The sequence below is a fragment of the Podarcis cretensis genome, assembly GCF_951804945.1.
Source record: "Podarcis cretensis genome assembly, chromosome: 6".
Taxonomy (NCBI): domain Eukaryota; kingdom Metazoa; phylum Chordata; class Lepidosauria; order Squamata; family Lacertidae; genus Podarcis; species Podarcis cretensis.
In genome coordinates this window covers 10,790,216-10,812,145 of record NC_137175.1, presented here as the reverse complement: position 1 = coordinate 10,812,145, position 21,930 = coordinate 10,790,216, and the positions used below count along the sequence as shown (strand labels likewise).

At 44.4% G+C, this 21,930-nt stretch overlaps 1 protein-coding gene across 3 annotated transcripts; it reads right to left on the bottom strand.

The window, feature by feature from the left end:
• Nucleotides 1–9,495: 9,495 nt before the first annotated feature.
• Nucleotides 9,496–16,358, bottom strand: RPS21 (ribosomal protein S21; the record flags this gene model as incomplete). 3 transcript variants are annotated; one of them, XM_079980170.1, is made up of 6 exons in its annotated part: nt 16,309–16,358; nt 14,188–14,284; nt 12,143–12,206; nt 11,037–11,108; nt 9,694–9,749; nt 9,496–9,562 (listed from the first exon to the last, which is right to left on the bottom strand). In XM_079980170.1, the coding sequence occupies exons 2-6, from the start codon at nt 14,235–14,237 to the stop codon at nt 9,553–9,555; spliced, it is 252 nt and encodes an 83-aa protein (XP_079836296.1). In that variant the 5' UTR covers nt 14,238–14,284; nt 16,309–16,358. The 3 variants fall into 3 exon arrangements, with proteins under 3 accessions (XP_079836296.1, XP_079836297.1, XP_079836298.1); XM_079980171.1 differs by having other exon boundaries at nt 16,304–16,327; XM_079980172.1 differs by lacking the exon at nt 9,496–9,562 and having other exon boundaries at nt 9,690–9,749.
• Nucleotides 16,359–21,930: the final 5,572 nt, after the last annotated feature.

The following is a 21,930-nucleotide window of genomic DNA, read 5'->3' as shown; positions in this document are numbered from 1 at the left end:
TCCTCTGACGCTGACCCTGACGATTCTTGCCCCTCCTTCCGGCGGGCTTTAGGACCTGGTTCCCTATCCGGGCTACCTTCTGTGCCGCTCGCCTGTACCTTTGAACTTGGCGCGCGCGCCCAGCCTGCAACTTTCCTCTTGACCGTTAACTCGCTCTCCGATGGAGGCGTGGTCAACCCTGACTCATCTTCTCTCGCTGGTGGTGCATATGTGGGCTCTGACACCTGGGACTCCTCCCCCCCACTACGCTCTGGTGGGGAAGCTGGTCCTGATTTCCAACTGCTGCTCTGGGAGTCCCCGCTGGCCCCTTGCTTCTGGGGTGTCCCCCTTGGGTCGCCCCTTGCCCTGCCCATCGGCGCCCCCTTCTGTGAATCTTCCGATTCGCTGGAGAGGCTCATGGAATCTATCGGGCTGCTGTCATATTCTCCTACGCTGCCCTCGGATTGCTCCCCCTCGCTTTCCATCTCCTCTCCTCCCTGCGCTCCCGCTGAGTCCCTGACAGTATGTAACCCAAGGTACCACTGCATAGCTACCTCAACTTGGTAATGCTGTGGTTTTTTTAAAAAAAGATGCACAACATCTACCCACTTTGAAGAAGGCATAGACAAACATCTGAAAATCAAATATAAATAAATTCAGAGAGTGATGGTATAACATTTTCAACTTGATTAGAAAAAAAGAAACCCAGAAGGTTTAGGATAACTTACCACAAGGCCTTGGTTGGGCCTGAGCAGGGTTGCAATCCTGTTGCATGGGCTCTGTAGGCTTTGAGGACATCTCAAACTGCCTCACCTGTTTTACAGGTGCAATGATGTAGACAGCTCTCTGGGACCACACAGTGGCCAAGGGAAGTAATGCAAAACTGGTGGCTGAGGTCAAGAAGGCAGTTTAGGCTCTACAGCATTGGTAAGCAAACTAAGGCCCGGGACCCGGATCTGGCCCAATCGCTTTCTAAATCCACTGTCCCTCAGACCTTGGGGGGGGCGGACTATATTTTTTGGGGGGAAATGAACCAATTCCTATGCTTCACAAATAACCCAGAGATGCATTTTAAATAAAAGCACACATTCTACTCATGTAAAAACAGAGGGCAGACCGCACAAATAACCCAGAGATGCATTTTAAATTAAAGGATACATTCTACTCATGTAAAAACACGCTGGTTCCTGGACCGTCCGCAGGCTGGATTTAGAAGGCGATTGGGCTGGATCCGGCCCCTGGGCCTTAGTTTGCCTACCCATGCTATACAGAGTGCTAGCTACCAATGCATAAACTACCTGTGGTGTGGGATATGGAAGAGAAGGGAAGAAATTGATCCCACCCCTAAATGGTGCTTCCATAGATTCGTGAAAGGAGCTGGAAATGTCGAGAACATTTCTGTACCCTGAGAAAATGAGACTCTGTCCTCAAGGTGCCTGGTCTCTGAATTGCTCTACATGTCCCTATTGGCACGGGTTTAAAACAGAAAAGCAGACCTTTTGTTAAAAATCAGAGCTCATACCGGCAAGCTTAATCGAACAGCATGAAATTTAGTTCCAGTTTGGGGGGGGTTTCATCAGAAGGAACTGCTGCCTGCTGTCAAACAATAGTTTGCTTCCTTCTTGGAAAAAGTGTTTAATTGGCTTTCCTTTGTTTACTTCAAGCTGATTAGTCCCACAGATAATGATGGAAGGGTCTATCACAAGTTCCAGATTCCACAAGCTATCTCAGGTTGTGAAGGATGCACAGTGCAGATGAAAAAGAAACCATTTGCATCTCTATACACAAGATACAAATTGTTAACTAGAAACAATAATTATCGTTTGCAGCTCACTTGAACCAAGCTTGCCTGTAAAGAGCCGCTCTCCTATGTGCAGGCGGACATACTTGGGATCTATGAAGATACTGTGGTACCTCGGGTTACATACACTTCACGTTACATACACTTCACGTTACAGACTCCGCTAACCCAGAAATAGTACCTTGGGTTAATAACTTTCCTTCAGGATGAGAACAGAAATCGTGCGGCGGTGGCGCAGCAGCAGCGGGAGGCCCCATTAGCTAAAGTGGTGCTTCAGGTTAAGAACAGTTTCAGGTTAAGAATGGACCTCCAGAACGAATTAAGTACGTAACCAGAGGTACCACTGTACTGGTTTTGCCCAAGTGTTTTTACCCAAAAGGTCCTGGGCAGAATTGCCCCCCTCCAAGATTTATCTCAGTAAGTTGTCTATTTTAAGGACTGTGTTATTTTATGGATTTTATGTGCTCATCTTTCTTTGACGTTGTTGTAAACCGCAGGAGCAAAAGGCAGGTATATCATCTAAACAGACAGACTGTGACGGAAGTTCCACAAATGCTGATGGTAGGAAGTTAAATAACAGGGACTGCAACACAACAAATAAGCCATTCAGGCGTATGCCAGCTTGCGTGAAGAAGTTTGTATTCATATGCCAGCTTCGTGAAGTTTTAGCTATTCAGTCTCTCCCCCCCCCCCCTTTTAAGGACTCCTTTCCCAGCAATGAAACAGAAACAACAGGTTTCATTAAGCAACAGGATTCTATTCCAAAAGAAGGAATCCTAGCCCGTTTTGCGCTCAGGCAAGCAATGTGAAGTTTTAGCTGAAACAGCTCAATTCAATTCAGCTGCCTTTCCAACTGTAAGTAACAGAGGAGAATTTCACAAGCTGGTGTAATGTAACCATGTAAGGGCAATAGGGCACCACTTGTACAATCAAACTCTAGTTCCTTCCCTTTCATGGCTCTTTTGAGATCTGAACTATTCTTATCCGAGAACAGCACTGGCGATTTAACTGCACACTGGAAAGAGTCTTAAAAATACATCTAGAAAAGCTTTCTAGGCTGACCATACTCTTTTAGCCGGGCAAGAATTTTAGAGACCCTGATGTAAGCAGAAACAATACTTCAAAGAAGAAAAGAGTCATATCCTGGTTGGAATTTATTACCAATCCTTAAAGGTAAAGGTAAAGGTACCCCTGCCCGTATGGGCCAGTCTTGACAGACTCTGGGGTTGTGCGCCCATCTCACTTAAGAGGCCAGGGGCCAGCGCTGTCCGGAGACACTTCCGGGTCACGTGGCCAGCATGACATCGCTGCTCTGGCGAGCCAGAGCCGCACACGGAAACACCGTTTACCTTCCCGCTGGTAAGCGGTCCCTATTTATCTACTTGCACCCGGAGGTGCTTTTGAACTGCTAGGTTGGCAGGCGCTGGGACCGAGCAGCGGGAGCGCACCCTGCCGCAGGGATTCGAACCGCCGACCTTTCGATCGGCAAGCCCTAGGCGCTGAGGCTTTAACCCACAGCGCCACCTGCGTCCCACCAATCCTTAGATGTAGGTTAAAATCCAGCAAGATGTTACACTGATTAGGATATACATTAAGGACATGGAAACAGACAATGGGATATCTTGGGCCGAGACTTAGATTACTTAATGGTTTGCATTATTTGAAATAAAGATAATAAACAAAGTTTAACAGAACTAGTTCAGCCTCACAGAAGCATTTCTTGAGTGAAATTAGTTTAGCTGGGACAAAGTTAAATCCATTAATTTCAGTGAGTCTACTCGGAGCACAACTTAGTTGAATAGATTTCTTCACCTTTCCCCAATTCAAATAGTGAATTGAACATAAGTAAAATACAGGAAACAACATAACTGCATAATATAACAATGTAACTGCATGAATAGTACATTTCCGAGCACAATGCAAAGTGTTGGTGCTGACCTTTAAAGCCCTAAACGGCCTCGGTCCAGTTTACCTGAAGGAGCGTCTCCACCCCCATTGTTCAGCCCGGACACTAAGGTCCAGCTCCAAGGGCCTTCCAGCGGTTCCCTCCCTGCAAGAAGGGAGGTTACAGGGACCAGGCAGAGGGCCTTCTTGGTAGTGGCGCCCGCCCTGTGGAACGCCCTCCCATCAGATGTCAAGGCAATAAGCAATTATCTGACTTTTAAAAGACATCTGAAGGCAGCCCTGTTTAGGGAAGTTTTTAATGTTTAATGCTGTATTGTGTTTTTAATATTCGGTTGGGAGCTGCCCAGAGTGGCTGAGGAAACCCAGCCAGATGGGCAGGGTATAAATAACAAATTATTATTATTATTATTATTATTATTATTATTATTATTACTCCTCCAGAACGCCTCTCCATGAGCCCCTTGATGCTTAGATATTTGAGCCAATGATGTTTTGGAAATTTGGAAGGTGGCAACAAATGGTACATTGGGTAGCATGCTGGATTTTGGTTGGGGAGACCTGGGCTCACACCATTCAACAATCATAAAGTTCAAAGAGTGATCTTGATGCAGTCAATGAGCCTAGCCTATCTGCTGAAGGGCTCATGGGCAAGGCCAGACCTTGCCTCCAACCCCTACAGGCTTACAAGCGCTAGAAAACACAGCTCCAGAAGATGTGTCTGTTGCTCCTGCTGAGATAAACATACCTGAGCTGCTGTGCTTCTTCTCGTATCTGCTCTACCCACCAGCAAACTTGGAAAACAGACCAATCCTCAGTCGATTGCAGATATTGCAACACAATACTCTGAAAAACTGTTCAATTCAGCAGCTAACACAAGTTATGATGGAGTGTGAGTTATGGGTCAAGGAAAAATATTAGTTCAAATATATTCTTGTTCTAGGATGGCAGAACTATGTATTTCTGTATACCCTTTCTGCCTAGGTTTTCTATTTTAAGCAGCATGCTAAAAAATGGGGGTTGTCTTAAACATGGGTAGTGCATAGGGTGGATGTTTGATTTCTTGCTGCCATGGCTGTTAGTGGCTTTTGTGTGTGTTATTGGTTGCTGTGTCAATTGGGCGGGTGATTGGCAGCTTCTGCTGGTGAGGGGACAGACGAGAGGATTTTGTGATGCGTGTGGTTGAGCAGTTTTCTGCAACCTGCAACCCCTCCTGAAAAAAAGCTCAACAACCCTGGGTAATCCTCCCTAAAAGAGCCGGTGTGGTGTGGTGGTTAAGTGTGGTAGACTCGCAGTCTGGTGAACTGGGTTCGCATCTCTGCTCCTCCACATGCAGCTGCTGGGTGACCTTGGGCTAGTCACACTTCTCTGAAGTCTCTCAGCCCCCCTCACCTCACAGAGTGTTTGTTGTGGGGGATGAAGGGAAAGGAGAATGTTAGCCGCTTTGAGACTCCTTCGGGTAGTGATAAAGCGGGGTATCAAATCCAAACTCTTCTTATTCTCTAAAAAAAGGTCAACAACCCTGAGTTATCCTCCATGAAAAAAACTCAACTCTGTGCCATCTCTCCCATTTTCTTAAATTTGAGTCCCCCGAAATAGGGGTTGTCTTATACATGGAGGTGTCTTATACATGGAAAAGTACGGTAGCTTGTCTGACATAAATCCTGCACAAATGAAATGCCATTAAGTTCGACTTTCCTGACCCCACTAGTATTAATCCTCTAAAATGAATTGAATATTTAGGCAAATCTATGCACACTATGGCTCAGCTTTGTGCCTGAGCTATATAATGTTTTAACACCTGTTGCCAATTACAGCAGTAGAATGCTCATTTTTATATAATTTCTGTTTCTATAAGCAATTAGCAGGTGCTAAGGCTTCATGAGGGACGCAGGTGGCGCTGTGGGTTAAAGCCTCAGCGCCTAGGGCTTGCCAATTGAAAGGTCGGCGGTTCGAATCCCTGCGGCGGGGTGCGCTCCCGCTGCTCGGTCCCAGCGCCTGCCAACCTAGCAGTTCGAAAGCACCTCCGGGTGCAAGTAGATAAATAGGGACCGCTTACCAGCGGGAAGGTAAACGGCGTTTCCGTGTGCGGCTCTGGCTCGCCAGAGCAGCGATGTCACGCTGGCCACGTGACCCTGAAGTGTCTCCGGACAGCGCTGGCCCCTGGCCTCTTAAGTGAGATGGGCACACAACCCCAGAGTCTGTCAAGACTGGCCCGTACGGGCAGGGGTACCTTTACCTTTACCTTTAAGGCTTCATGACCCATGAGTTATGCAAAATGCTTGACAATCATAATTCTTAATCTGGACAATTGGAAAACCAAGAGGTAAGCTGAAATTTAAATATCAACACTTTTGGCTGGCTTTCTAAAGTACAGTGGTGCCCCGCAAGACGAACGCCTCACAAGACGGAAAACCCGCTAGACGAAAGGGTTTTCCATTTTGGAGGCGCTTCGAAAAACGAATTTCCCTATGGGCTTGCTTCGCAAGACGAAATGTCTTGCGAGTTTTTCCGCCTTTCCCCCCCCCTTCCCCTCCCCTTTTTCTAAGCTGCTAAACCACTTATCAGCTGATCCGCTAAAAGCCGCTAATAGCGCTAATCCGCTAAGCCGTCAATGGGCTTGCTTCGCAAGACGAAAAAACCGCTAGACAAAGAGAATCGCGGAACGGATTCTTTTCGTCTTGCGAGGCACCACTGTATGCAGTCTTCACCTGTAATTTGGCAGCCATGTGAGGAGATGCTATTTATGGTGTAAAATTAAAAATGGTGCAAAGTTTTAAGAAAGCTACTCGTGCTTTTCACAACATCCTCCGTCTCCACTTTGTTCTAGGAATTTAAGTCTCAAATATATAAATTATATGCTCATAAATTTACAAGGCAAACACATACATAAGTATATAAACCACGTCTGAAATAGTACAGGAGAGCAATCCTGAAACCACTTTGACTCTCCCAAATTGACTTCAAATGTTTCTCTGCAAGGAGGAAGGAAATGGGAAAACCTCTCTTTTTCTTACCTGCCTTTAGGGCTCCTTTGTGTATGAATAGGGTGAGCCTGTGACCTGGATTCAGGAATTAAAGTATTTACCATCACAAAAGAATGGCTGGGATGCCCAAGTAATGCAATCGCTGGCCACTGTCAGGTATCCTGGCAGAAAGGATTTCTGCTGTAGACTGCCTCCTTCTTGATGTATGTATGATGTTTTTTGGGGTACTCTTGAGCTACAGGGTGGGCAATTTCAAAAGTATATATAAGGGCTTGCATACCATTGTTCTGGGTTCCTCCTGCCTGTGGTGAGGACTGTTGCAAGTTTAATAAAGATCAGGCTTACTAGCTGCTTCTCAGTATTCTCTGGTTATTTTCTGTTATTTTCTCCTACTGATAGTGAACCCACTTGAGGACTCTATATGGCCTCTTGGTTACCCCATAAGGGAAAAGGAGGTTTTTTCTACAACTTCTTCAGGTGCCTTTTCGTCATTCCTACTGATGACACTGTATCAAACCAGGTGTCTTCTGCTAAGTGCCTCTGCCTCTCAAGTGAGGCAGTGTACCGAGAAGCTGCTGCCATACACATAGGTAAAGGTAAAGGTACCCCTGCCCGTAGGGGCCAGTCGTGTCCGACTCTAGGGTTGTGCGCTCATCTCACTTAAGAGGCCGGGAGCCAGCGCTGTCCGAAGACACTTCCGGGTCACGTGGCCAGTGTGACGAAGCTGTTCTGGTGAGCCAGCACCAGCGCAGCACACGGAAACGCCGTTTACCTTCCTGCTATAAAGCGGTACCTATTTATCTACTTGCACTTAGGGGTGCTTTCGAACTGCTAGGTGGGCAGGAGCTGGGACCGAAAGACAGGAGCTCACCCCGCTGCGGGGATTCGAACCGCCGACCATACGATCGGCAAGTCCTAGGCACTGAGGTTTTACCCACAGCGCCACCCACGTCCATACACATATTTACCTAAAATTCCTACCTACTGCAGCTAACTACTGGCACAGCCTCCAGAATATACCTGGATTGGAAGTTTCATCCTATATGGGAATGTCACTAACACCTCAGGTTCGCCATGATGTTTTAATATACCTGGCTGCTGCTATCTCTTAAGTTTAAAAAGAAGCCTTTGGAAATCTTAAAAGCTGAAACAGCTGTGCACATCAGGTCAAAAGTGCAGCATAGTGGATGTTAGCCAGAATCAGGGGAGTGACAGATAACAAAAGTGGCGTCAGCATGTGTCTGTCTTCTCAATCTATTCAAGATGTGGTTTCCCCTAGGGCTTTGTGAGGCAGATAGAATATAAGCCTTCCTACCTGCTGCCAAGTTAATAGGTTATTAGAATAGACTTGCAGAATTGTGTTTGCTCAGCTACTGGGTAAAACTTAGAATCATAGAATTGCAGAGGTGGAAGGGAACCCAAGGGCCATCTAGTCCAGGGGTTGGCAACGAGTCCCCCGTGCGCTGCGCTAAACCAGCGCAGTGAACGGGGACTTGCTGAGCAGCGACGGAAATCGCGTCTACACATGCGCAGATACCGAAAATCACTTCTGCACATGTCCAGACACTGAAAATCACTTCTGTGCAGACGCAATTTTTGGCGTATGGGCATGCACAAAGTGATTTCTGGCGCTGCGGACATGCACAGACGTGATTTCCGTGCCAGTCCGGCCTGCGGATGATCTCTGTGGGAGTGATCCGGCCCATGACCGGTAAACCTTGCCGACCCCTGAATTCTAGTCCAACCCCACACAATGCAGGAATCTTTTTACATTATTCCCCTTAGAAAAACATGGTCAGCTTTTCTAATAAAGGAAGTTCTCAAACTTTGGAATACCAGAAAAAGAAATAGCGGCTCCAATCAGATCTCTCCAGAAACAAGCCATTGTACTCTGCACTTTGGATTTTTAATTTTTAGTAATTCACTTCAGGTCTCCAGTGAAAAGAGGCGAACAAACAGAGTTCTAAAAATAACCACCCACATCAGACAGCGTCGGGATGAGGGCAGCACACACACCTTATTCTGGGGTGTGACATTTGGTGAGTCTGGGTGTGTGTACAGCTCCTTGAACCACCCACCCAACTCAAACTGAACTCTAAACACAAAAGCTTTCTTCTAAGCTTACTAAACCGAGTGCTTAAAAATCAGCCAGTTCAAGCTCCTACGATCCTTATGACAACTAGTTTACATCAGAATAATTATATTTATCACAGGATATCAATCTACTGCATTTCCTCACATTTCAGACCTTAACAAGCAAAGGGAAGTTCTCTTAACAATTGGCTTGCTGTTCAGGAAAAAAACCTGCCAAGAAATACACATAATTTTCTTTCTCATGGGAGAATATATAAAGAATGAGAACCCTAGAGACAAACGTAATTCACAGATAAATGTAGCAAAACCATTTCTGCATCTTTCTAGCCAGTTAGGTGTGCCCTCTGCAAACGACATATAAATGAAGGCAAAACGTGTGAGACCAGGGATGGAGAGAAAACCTGCAGCTTTGCAGATGGTATTCAGGGCCTCCATCCCTGTGTTTTAGAGTTCTAAGTAGAGAAACAAACGTCATCTTGCATCTCATGGCAAAAATGATGTAAAGTTTAAGAATCTGGGACAATAGTTTGGTGACTAAGAATCTGTGGTCTATTTTGGCTGTTAAGCATTACCATTGCAATCTATCATAAACGCAAGCCTATTTTTAAATATAAAAATAATCCATTTAAATTGTCCTATGTAATCAATATCAACAATTCTGTAATCTTCAGAATTAAGCCTCTTTTAACAGTTTCACCTGTTACGAGCTGAAATGACACACTGAACTTTAGGTGCTTTCCAACAGTTTTATTTTATAACAAATTTCACATCATGCTTCTTCGTCATGCTTTAGAAATTCCTAGAAAAGGAAAAGAAACAGTTACAAACATACATATTAAGCTTAGCAAAACAGCATAAGAAGCTGGCAAACTGAGAATGCACAGCTGCATTAGTACCCGAGAGAGAGATATGAGATTCAACAAAACTTACTTGGATATTATACCATCGTTCTTTGCAAGGCGCAGGATTGAGTCATCAGATTCCCCCTGAAACAGAGAAAATAAATTTAACTGAGTGGCAAAGGCCTGTTCAAAGTGCTCTACATACAGAGCTTTAAGATGCTCTCCTGCAATCGGTTTTTGGAATGCACAAGCCAACACTTGACCAGGGTAGGGTACACAACTGATTTGCTTTCCTTTTTCCTCAGTAGAAGGGGCGGCAACAATTCTTATGAACACTTACCTGCGAGTAAACACAACTTAATACTATGGATCTTGCTTTTGAATAAACTTGGACACAATGTGGTTAGGCTATTTTCACAATACTAGCTTGGTTAACAATTTTTTAATGGGTGCCTTAGTCAGATTCTTACAAGAACGTAAGAATAACCAGTAGGATCAGGCCAATGGCCCATCTAGTCCAGTATCCCATTCTCACAGTGACCAACCAGATGTGGTTTGGTCACTAAATGTTATTCTAACATGGTAACTATCAGTTCTCAACACTGCTTACCTCCCTGTGACAGAATTACATTACTAAGTAGTAGTGTAGCCCACTGTCTTGAGATGACTTCAAATTAAGGCTCACTCTATTCATTCCAGAATGATGGTGTATAATACAGAAGGAATGATTGCTTCTTTCAGGAGCAACTATTCATGGTAGCCTATTCATTTACTGATAGAGGGAGCTTTGCAAAGAATATTGCACACACAGAGAACAGAGAACTCTTGAATGCCACTGTGAGTTAATTCATCAACCATATTTTCAGATAAATGAAAAGCTTCAGAACAGTCCACGAAGATGGTACTCAGTAATCCCTGCAGTGGTATCCAGCTCTGTTCATATTTGCTTATGTTAATGTAGTACAAGTTCATGTAAGAATTTGATACTGCTTGCAAATCTGTTTTCCATACACGCCTCATGAGTTAAACATGAAAGACTAAAAGCCCAATCATAAATATATTTATTGATTTCCATATATGTTACTTCTAAGTAAATGTGCCTAGCATTGCAGTCCAGCAACTGATAGTCCTGGGGAAAGGATGTTTAAATATTACTAGTGTAAAGAGCCCCTTTACATTACTCTCACAACCCAGAGGATGACAATTTCCTTATTTAAAACAGAATTAACTCCAAGACCTAGTCTCTTAACCTTAAATGAGCTGCTACTCATAAAGTAAAATATGTCAAATTAAAGTGCGAGCTGCAGTTTATATAAAAGCAGAAACCCAATATGCAGTGAGACCACCTCCCACAACAGCCAAACACTGAGGTGGAAAGACAACATAAGTCATACTACTGGGGAAGATAAACCATTTTAAGTACATACTTACCATTCTGCGAATTGCTCCACAAATTGCGTAAGTTTTGCATTGGCCATTGACTCTGCCTGTGACTTTATCAACCTGAAATGGGAATTAAGACTGCATTTCAACATGTTAACTGTTGTGCAGTTATACTGGAAAACACAATGCGTAGAAGAGATCAATTATCGGCAGTGAACCCCTTACAAATCTAACCAGGGAGTTTACAGAAAGCAAATTAATAGTTTAAATACCTGTATGAAAAATGTGTTTGCCCAGATTTACTGGATTACTGAAATCTGGGACAAATGTCAGCCATGTCCCATGTACACAAAAGGATTAATTTTTCATTTCTATTAATCCACGATACATCCAAAAATTAATAGGAATTCGTTTAAAACACAAAGGGAAGCAACGGAACAGATGATACTAACCTTTATGAATAAAAACAAAAAGTCATGCAGCAAGCAGTATTAGACCAACAGCACCCAGGGTCAAAAGCAAAAGAATGGCAAGGAAGGAATGTGACCCACCCCTTGCTTTTATTGTCTTATCCTTTTACAAACTGCTTCAAGGTTTATGTTTAAATAAATAAACAAGGCCCCCCATGTGGTTCCTTTGAACCATGAATGCTGTTCTCTCAATATAGCTTGCTACAGGAAGCAGCCCCTGTAATTTATTTTCACCTGCAGCAGGAAGTCTAGCAAAGGAAGTAATTCTACAGTCCCATGCCCTCTGGACCCAGGAGCCTGAGAGAAGCAACAGTGATTATTGCTGCGCTGCTGTAACTTTTAATACTCAGGGCCAGATCCTGAAAGGCAGAAAGGAGTGAAAGAAAACTGCACATTATGCAGGGACACCATGTTGTAACCAATATTGGTTCTCATTGTGACTGCAGTCAACTCCATGTGACCTTGTGTTAGAACAATGCTTAGCCGACTTTTTACACTTAGGCTTCTTCCTACTGTAGCCATAATAAGCCCATAGGCCTCTGGAGCTAGGAATGCATTTTTCACATAAAGTCAGCAACCCAGGCAGGTTACAAGCCTCATTACAATGAAATTAAGTACCAAAAAGAAAACACATCCATTAACGCCTTTCAACTTGTATATTCTAATTAATTATATTTTACTCACTTCAGAAATATTCATCTGGATGGAGGCATGGTCTTTAGCACCAATTATCCGGTTGCTAGCAGAGCTGAAGGGAAGAAAAGAAGCCCCATGAAAATATATAAAAGTTCACGGCTAGAAAATCTTGCCCTGAAGACAACCACCATTGTCTTACAGCAGTGGCACCCACTCTTGGCATGCCTGGGACACCCCCTGCACTCTTGAAATACATGGAACTTAAGCCCTGGGCATAGCTCTTTCTGGAATCCTCAACTTAAGCCTTTCTGTATCTTAAATCCTGCTTGTAGCCACCTTACCTTTACTACAGGTGAGCTGGCAGGTACATGCACCTATCTATGCACCCATCTTTTTTTCTGCTGTAGCAGCCAAATAGCTCAATCTTATTATTCTTGTTTATTAAATTTGTATACCACCCTTCATCTGTAGATCACAGGGTGGTTCACAATGTAAAAATACAATACAGTGGTACCTCGCGTTAAGTACTTAATTCGTTCCAGAGGTCCGTTCTTAACCTGAAACTGTTCTTAACCCGAGGTACTATTTCTGGGTTAGCGGAGTCTGTAACCTGAAGCGTATGTAACCAGAGGTACCACTGTATAAAAAACAAGCACAAACCAAGAACCCCCCTCTGACAACACATTTAAAAGTTTATCAGATGTTAATCAGCCAAAGGCTTGGTTGAAGAGGAACGTTTTTTCCTGGCACCTAAAGGTGTAACCCCCACACCCTCCCCCCAAAACCCACAACTGCCATAGCTGTCAATGTTTTCCTTTTTTTAAGGAAAATTCCCTTATTCCAAATAGGATTCCTCGCAAGAAAAGGGAAAAGTTGACAGCTAGCAACTGACAAATCAGTATATCATAGTTTGGTATTCTAAGAATGAACCCCAGTGAGCCTTGGGCTCACACACTCCCTCAATTGGCATGGGCACAAATAGAAGTTTGGAAGCTTTTGTTTCTGTTTAAGATGATTATTTTTTTACATATAAATTTTTATTAATTAACATCAATAAATAAAACAAAACAAAATACATTAATTTCACATCGTTTTTCACAACTTATTTCTCTTTTGGACTTCCCTCAGCTGTTCCGTAAATCATCCATAGTTATAATTTTAATTACACATTTCTCAAATTTATATTGACATTGTTTATCTCTTTTTTTCCTATTACCTTTAGACAATACTTCTTACTTTTTCACAGTGCTTCTTTAAATCCCTTAAGCGTCATCTGTCCCTCACTTATATATTCCAGATATTCCACAAATTTCCCCCAGTCCTCGATGAACTTTTGGTCTCTTAAGTATCTAATCTTCCCTGTCAATTTATCTAGCTCTGCGTAATCTAACAGTTTCATTCTCCAATCTTCCACAGTCGGTATTTCTTGTTGTTTCTATTTCTGGGCCAGTAACACTCTTGCGGCTGTAATTGCATATTGAAAAAATTTGTTTCTGTTTAAGATTAACTGCAGCTTCCTATGTCACCCAAACCTGGACATACTGTGCTCAATCTTAACTATGGACAGTTGAAACAAAGCCAACTTCAAGTTATAGTTTATCAAGCTAGCTTGCTTCAAGTACAGTCATACCTCGGGTTAAAGTTTCTTCAGGTTGAGCATTTTCGGTTTGCGCTCTGCGGCAACCCGGAAGTAACAGAATGCGTTACTTCTGGGTTTCACTGCTTGCGCAGACGCTCAAAATGACATCACACACATGCGTAGAAGCGGCGAATCGCAAACCGCGCAGATGCAGGTTGCGTTCGCTTCAGGATGCAAACAGGGCTCCGGAACAGAACCCGTTCGCAACCAGAGGTACCACTGTATCTGTACTTAATATTAACCAGCTTGTCTCAGGTTGGATGACACACTGAACTGCAGAACCTCCTGTACTCTTCCTCCTGTCATGCCAGGAAGTCAGGTTGGGAGCACTTGAGCCCAAGGAGTGTTATTGTATGGCTAAAGCCATGATTTAACCCCATGCCCGAATGTGCCATGACTTTCTTCAAGTTGCCCAAGGCAGGCTAGTAATTTCCATGGATAAATTAATACACACCATTTACGAGGAACGTAGAGATCCACAAATTCCCCAGCGTCGTTCTGCATTGTGTTTTTCTAGGGTTTTGCCACAAGTGACGTGCAACAGGAAATTTCTGACAAGATATGTTAAAAGATCAGTACTTAGCAGATTGTTGTGACTGAAAATTACAGAAAAACCCTCACCCCCAGCAGTCTCTGCAACCTATCAGAGTCCTTATCTTCCAGCATCTTCCCATCTCAGTTATGCACCTATTTAAAACTACATTGTGTGTATTAATTTAATGAAGCAGGAATATTTCTATTTAAACTCTCAGTTCTAAGCAGTGTTTATTTCTATTTAAACTCTCAGTTGTAAGCAGGAGCACTTCCCTAGAATATTAAATTATAACAATATTTTTTATTTTCAGGTGGTAGCCCTGTTGGTCTGATGCAGTCAAAATAAATATTTTTTTTTAAAAAAATTGTCCAGTAGGACCTTAGAGACCAGGTAGGTTCGTTCTGGGTATAAGCTTTCGTGTGCATGCACACTTCTTCAGATACTGGACAATCTTTTTTATGTTCAAATTAACTGCTGTTGTATGATATTTCTAATGCTATAATGATCAACGGGTGTTTTCCATTTTAGCAGCAGCAAGCCTCTTCAATGCAAAGCAGGGTCTGTTTACTTGAAAACAATGCAAAATTATTTAATGTATCAGGGAGGTGGTACTCAACTAAGTCAGAGTAGATTGCCTTCAAATTTTCAGAGATGAGATTATTTTAACAGCGACATACTATCTTTACAGCCAGAGTTGTGTCTACTCTTAGTAAAACTCAGAAGAGACATTCATAACATGTAAATGAATAATCCATGAATGAGAAATGTAAGATTCAGAATTACACACCCACTCCACACTGTATGGCAGCCTAGACTTATCTAAATACATTCTCTCACCTAAATCCCACTGTCATCTAACCTCTACTGAACTTGAGGGGGGGTGGAGAGAGGAGCCAATTCCATCTCCCACTTAAGTGGAAGATATCGTTCAACGATTAACAGATGGAAAACAAACACATTTGTGCATTTACTGCACTTCCAATAAACGGAAAGTAAGTACATGAACAGCCCCTCCTCAAAGCAACAATTTCTACCTGCCAGATATTAAGAGTACAGGAAATTGCCTTGTACGGACTCCGAAACAAGGGTGTTTGCAAACTGAACACAACAGGTTTTACCTTTAAAAAAATGCTCCATTTCAGGCTGCAATTCTCTCTTTTTTTTAATGAATATTTATTGGCATTTTCAAAGAAAAACAAAAATAGACAAAGGAACAATAACAAAAATACAAAAATCCAAAACTTAAAAAACCCCACTTAAAAACACATAAAATTTCAGTTGCTTATTTTCATTTAACTTGTTTCTCAGACCTCCTCACACCTCCCCTTCTTGTATTCCAATTTAAATTGTTTACTCAGCAAATCCTTATCAGGCTGCAATTTTCAATTCACACTTAACTTTCCGGATACGGAGCTGCCTTACGCAGCACCAGACCTTTAATCCATGTAGCTCAGCTCTACCTACACTGGCTGGCAGCAGCTTTCCAGGATTTTAGACAGGGTTCTTTCCCAGCTCTACTCAGATATGCTGGAGATAGAATATGGGATATTCTGCATGCAAAGCAGATGCTCTGCTACCTGGATTCATTTCCTGCAACACAGGTAAGGTACACACAAAAGCCCCACAATAAACTCTAATTTCTATTTTCTCAAAATTCCTTGGATATGTCTACCGAGCAAAATCACTATGAAATTCTGCTTTTTGGCAATCGCCCGAGCACGATTTCTGTTCTCATCCTGAAGCAAAGTTCTTAACCCGAGGTAATATTTCTGGGTTAGCCAAGTCTGTAACCTGAAGCGTATGTAACCCGAGGTACCACGGTATATGAAAAGGGTCTCCTTCATGTCCCCTCACCCCCTGGGCCTCCCACCTCAGGGCAGAGGAAGCAGGCGACCCCCGGGAAGAGGGGAAGCTGGGAGCGGGCGGAGGAATCAGCTCCACCGAATACGCGCCTCCCCCCTCCCCCCTCCAACCGACCACCTCAGCGAGGGAGAAATCAAGGCCCACCCGCCCGGGAACACGGAGCAGGCCTCGCCTCACCTCCTCACACGCCGCGAGCCCAGGCCGGAAAGAGAGACCTAACGTCACTCAGAGGCGACTACAAAGCCCGCAACGGCGGCAGCGCGCAGGCGCAAGGGACCACGAGGCGTGCGCGGCGACGTCACGCGCACACAAGGTTTCTAAGGAGGGCGGCGCCGTGAAGAGTGCCGGCTTTCGAGTGGGCGGGGCAGAAGTGGCCGTTATGAAAGGGGCGTGGCTAAAGAGGGCGACTGTTGCGGGGGCGGGGGGCGTTTCGGGGCCGTGCGCAAAAAGGCGGGAATTTGGAGAGGTCCTCGCTGAGGAGAATGAAGGGAGCGAATTATATTATTATTGCTTCGTAACATTTAATGCCCCTTTTGATTGAGAAGAAAACCCAAAGCGGTTTACAGGAAGATGATAAAATCAAGAAAGATTCAGAACCGTGCTTTCAAAACCTACACAATACTAATAACAGATTAAAATCACTTCCTAAGTACCTGGGTAGGCTTGTCTGAACAAAAATGTTTTCAGCAGGCCGGGCAAAATGCTTCTGCTTGATGTCAATAGGCATGGAAAAGATACAAGCAAGAGAGGACAGTTCACTTGTATTTCCCACTGAAGGAAGGTGAGGACAGGTGACCTCACCTAGGCCCAAAGTCACCCCCCATCAAAGCAGGTTCAAATAATAATAATAATAATAATAATAATAATAATTTATTATTTATACCCCGCCCATCTGGCTGGGCCTCCCCAGCCACTCTGGGCGGCTTACATAAAAACCAAAAATACAGTAACATATCACACGTTAAAAACTTCCCTTAAGATGTCTTCTGAATGTCAGGTAGTTGTTTATCACTTTGACATCTGCTGGAAGGGCGTTCCACAGGGCGGGCGCCACTACCAAGAAGGCCCTCTGCCTGGTTCCCTGTAGCTTTGCTTCTCGCAGTGAGGGAACCGCCAGAAGGCCCTCGGAGCTGGACCTCAGTGTCCGGGCAGAACGATGGGGGAGGAGACGCTCCTTCAGGTATACTGGGCCGAGGCCGTTTAGGGCTTTAAAGGTCAGCACCAACACTTTGAATTGTGCTCGGAAACGTACTGGGAGCCAATGTAGATCTTTCAAGACTGGTGTTATATGGTCTCGGCGGCCGCTCCCAGTCACCAGTCCAGCTGCCGCATTCTGGATTAATTGCAGTTTTCGGGTCACCTTCAAAGGTAGCCCCACGTAGAGTGCATTGCAGTAGTCCAAGCGGGAGATAACCAGAGCATGCACCACTCTGGCAAGACAGTCCGCAGACAGATAGGGTCTCAGCATACGTACCAGATGGAGCTGGTAAACAGCTGCCCTGGACACAGATTTGACCTGTGCTTCCATGGACAGCTGTGAGTCCAAAATGACTCCCAGGCTGCGCACCTGGTCCTTCAGGGGCACAGTTACCCCATTCAGGACCAGGGAATCCTCCACACCTGCCCGCCTCCTGTCCCCCAAAAACAGTACTTCTGTCTTGTCAGGATTCAACCTCAATCTGTTAGCCGCCATCCATCCTCCAACCGCCATCCTCAAAGCTTCTCAAAATCATTTTCTCAGCAGCTAAGCATCAGAAACATTCCGCTTGCTGTAACTAAAAAGATTGTACAGTGGTACCTCGCAAGACGAATGCCTCGTAAGACGAAAAACTCACAAAACGAAAGAGTTTTTCGTTTTTTGAGTTGCTTCGCAAGACAGATTTCCCTATGGGCTTGCTTTGCAAGACGAAAACGTCTTGCAAGTTTGTTTCCTTTGTCTTGCAAGTTTGTTTCCTTTTTCTTAAAACCGTGCATTCACTTCGAGGAGCAACTCGTAGCACGCGGTGTGGTAGCCTTTTTTGAGGTTTTTGAAGACTTTGGTGATTTTTGAAGCTTTTCCAAAGTCCGTGCTTCGCAAGACGAAAAAAATCGCAAGACGAAAAAACTCGCGGAACGAATTAATTTCGTCTTGCGAGGCACCACTGTAACAAAGGTAGAGAACAGTCCATTGTTTCTCAGGCCTTTCTGATGCCTTCTGGCCTTGCTAAAGAACCACATTGCAACTTACTTTCTGTCTGGGAACCATGCCAGAACAAGAGATTGAAACATATCTGAACACTCTGAAACCCTTTTCCTGGGAAGGGTGCCAAGAGTCCCAATAGTCCCAAGACAGCTTTCTGTTCATGCTCAGAGGACACCTGAGGGAGGAGAAAAGAGGAGGGAACTGGAAAGGGGTATATATGCTTGTGCACATGACTGTGAATTTCGTGCATGCTTTTTGTGACTTATCACACTTCTACGAGTTCATGGATGGTAGAAATAAAAGCCTTTTCTCCGAAACTATTCCTTGAGTGTCTGTTGACTCCCACTTCCCTTTCCCAGGTGCAATATTTTTCCCACCCGAGGGCAAAGCCTTATAAGGCTACATTTCTTGGTGTGTTTGGCCAGACAAAGAGATTCCCTGAGGATAAAGGATGTGGGTTCAAGGCGTCCCTGCGGTGAACAGCTTGGTTCGTGTCAGCAGTTCCAGTTCCATCCTGCCAAGTTCGTGGGAGGAATTGCCACCCGTTCCTGAGTGGACACACTGCAAGGACCGGAGGAAAAGCAATGGCCGAAAGAAGGTACCTCGAGGACAAGGTAAGCTCCACAGGGTTAGGTGGGAGCAAAGAGAGTTTGATCAGCTCCGCCAGCAGGGTAGAAGAAGTGCCACTGGTTTTGGTGTTGCCCAGAAAAGCAGCAAAAAGAGTGCTGCTGGGCCCCGGTCAAAGTCTAAGCGCTGCCGGTTGTGGTTGGTTGTTGGTTTTGTGCCCAGAAGAAGCAGTAAAGGGTGCTGCTGGGCCCCGGTCGAAGTCGTGAAGCGCTGTCGGTTGTGGTTTTGGTGTTGGTAAAAAGGGGATTGGGGGAGGTGCATGGGTTTTTCTGAATGTGCGTGTGGGGACACTCCAGTGAATGTTTTGAGTGTGTGAGACGCTGAAAGCGTCTGGCCTGTGACTGAGTGAAAAAATAACTAGGAGGGCTGAGTGTCCCAGTATCCCAGTATCCCAGTGTCCAAGTGTTCCAGGGTCCCAGGGTCATGGAGAAAAAGCAGTAAAACAGCTCCCACAACCCCCCTGCGATGTTTCCTGAACAAACTGGAAAGATGCCACAAAGGGAGAAGATTGGGGATTTAAAAACACTTATGTGAGGTTCCTGACCGTCCCCCATGGCTTAGGAAAAATAGAACTGTGATTAGCCCAAGCCAAAACTGTGCCCAGTATGGCAGCAAGTACAAGTTAGAAAAAACAGCAATCTTGCCAGACCCAAAAGAGGAAGGAATAATTTGGCCCCCTCCAACCTACGCACCAACTGCACCCGTTGCTGCACAAGGGTTGCCAAATCTGGGAGCAGAAGAGGGTGAGGGCACTGGTCCTTCCCCCCCCCCCCCCTGCCCAGATTGTAACAAAGGTAGAGAACAGTCCATTGTTTCTCAGGCCTTTCTCATGCCTTCTGGCCTTGCTAAAGAACCACATTGCAACTTACTTTCTGTCTGGGAACCATGCCAGAACAAGAGATTGAAACATATCTGAACACTCTGAAACCCTTTTCCTGGGAAGGGTGCCAAGAGTCCCAATAGTCCCAAGACAGCTTTCTGTTCATGCTCAGAGGACACCTGAGGGAGGAGAAAGGAGGAGGGAAGTGGAAAGGGGTATATATGCTTGTGCACATGACTGTGAATTTCGTGCATGCTTTTTGTGACTTACCACACTTGCTCTTTCTACCAGTTCATGGATGGTAGAAATAAAAGCCTTTTCTCCGAAACTATTCCTTGAGTGTCTGTTGACTCCCACTTCCCTTTCCCAGGCGCAATATTTTTCCCACCCGAGGGCAAAGCCTCATAAGGCTACACCACATTACCTCATATATCACAACAAGGAAAATAATGGACTGTGCGCACAAACTGGATGTAGAGCTTTAAAGCGCATTTGGAGCAATGTTCGCTCCCATCAAGTTGGTTTAAATGTCGCTGGCAAGAGGAGTAAGTTGAAGTGTGCAGAGTTCCATGTTGGCGTGTGAGGGCAGAGGAGGTGGGTTTAAGGCATGCAAGGACCCTTTCCGCCACAAGCCTAGTGGGTGTCATGGGGCGTCACAAGGACATTGTGAATTGAGCAGAATGGAAGGCGAGGCGAAGGATACCCCCCTGCCCGAATTTTGGCCTTGCAGAGGGTGCCACTGAAATTTGAAAGACCAAAGTCTGCCCCTGGCAAGGGAAGGAAAATACTCACTGAAAATTATTTTGCTCCGGTGATGGTACACTCAGGGCTTTTTTTGTTGGCTCAGGGGAACTCCGTTCCGGCACTTCTCAGGTGGGCGCCATTGCCATTATAATAGAAAAAGGGAGGTGTTCGTGGTGAATTCTGGCACCTCTCTTTCTAGAAGAATAGCACTGGGTACACTCATGTTTGCAGTTGCCTGTTTGCCATCAGATATAGTAGAGCAGAGAGTGGTATATGTCTGGGTTTATGTCTGGTAATCGGGCTGCAAAATGGCATTTACAGGCGATTTTTTGGCTAATAGGTAAAATGTCTGAGAAAACCTGGATGTATGGCAAGTACGTAAATGCCTTAAAAATTCCAAAGCCCAAAAAACTGTACATTTCAACAGATGTTCCCAAAATAAAATCAACAACTTCGGGTGTTGGTGTCAAAGCAACCCAACAACCTTGTCCGGATTTTGAGAATCTTATTCTTTGGCGATCACTCATAGCCGAGTAAGATTGCCTTCCATAAACATGGTTTTAAAATTGAGTCCTTAAGTGAATATGGCAACCCTAGCTGTCGGCTAGCCAGCTCTGTAGCACATGTGCTTTGCATTTTATTTGCATTTGTAGAGTTGTGAAATGCATATACATGCTTTTAATTAGTATTATATGCTCCAATGCTCCACGCACCTAGCTGTGATACACACTGTACTAGAGGAAAGTTCTGAAAGGTGCTAGAGGAAAGTTCTGAAAGAAAATTTATCAAGTCCATTTTTGATAACCTCTTCTATGAAAAATTTGGGATACAGCATTCTTGGGACAGTTACTGGGCCTAGGAACCCACCCGCCAAGCATGGCCTGCTAGGGCTGACACTTGTCCTGCAACTTCAAAACTTAGTGACTACGAGCTGCCATTTTAAATTTGCCACAGTGCATGAGCTCGATGCTTGCTTCTGCAACATTTTGAATGGGCAACTCAACTCTGGTCACTTATCTAAATATATCGCTGATCAACTGGCATAAAAAGGCAGGCACTGAAACAGATGCCCTGTTTGTACATATAACTGGAGCGGTCGTAATGAGCTATTTGTGGATTTTTTTTTCTATTTATACAGCTGCTGAGAAGAGTCAACTTCTCATCAGCTGAGGAATGAAATGTGTAACTAATTTACGTACATGAAGTTTTCTTCAAGCCCATCAGAACTTAACTTTGTTTCAATTATTTACTGCAAAGTAATTATTATGTAGTTTACTTTTACATCTGTATCACACTGCCAAAAAATTCAAACGAAGTAGGAACAGCAGGCTTTAGTGGCATTTTGGCCTCAGGAAATCAGTAGAACATTGCAAAAATTAGAAATACTGTACTCTGGTACTGTAGACTAGATATGCTAACGCAGGGC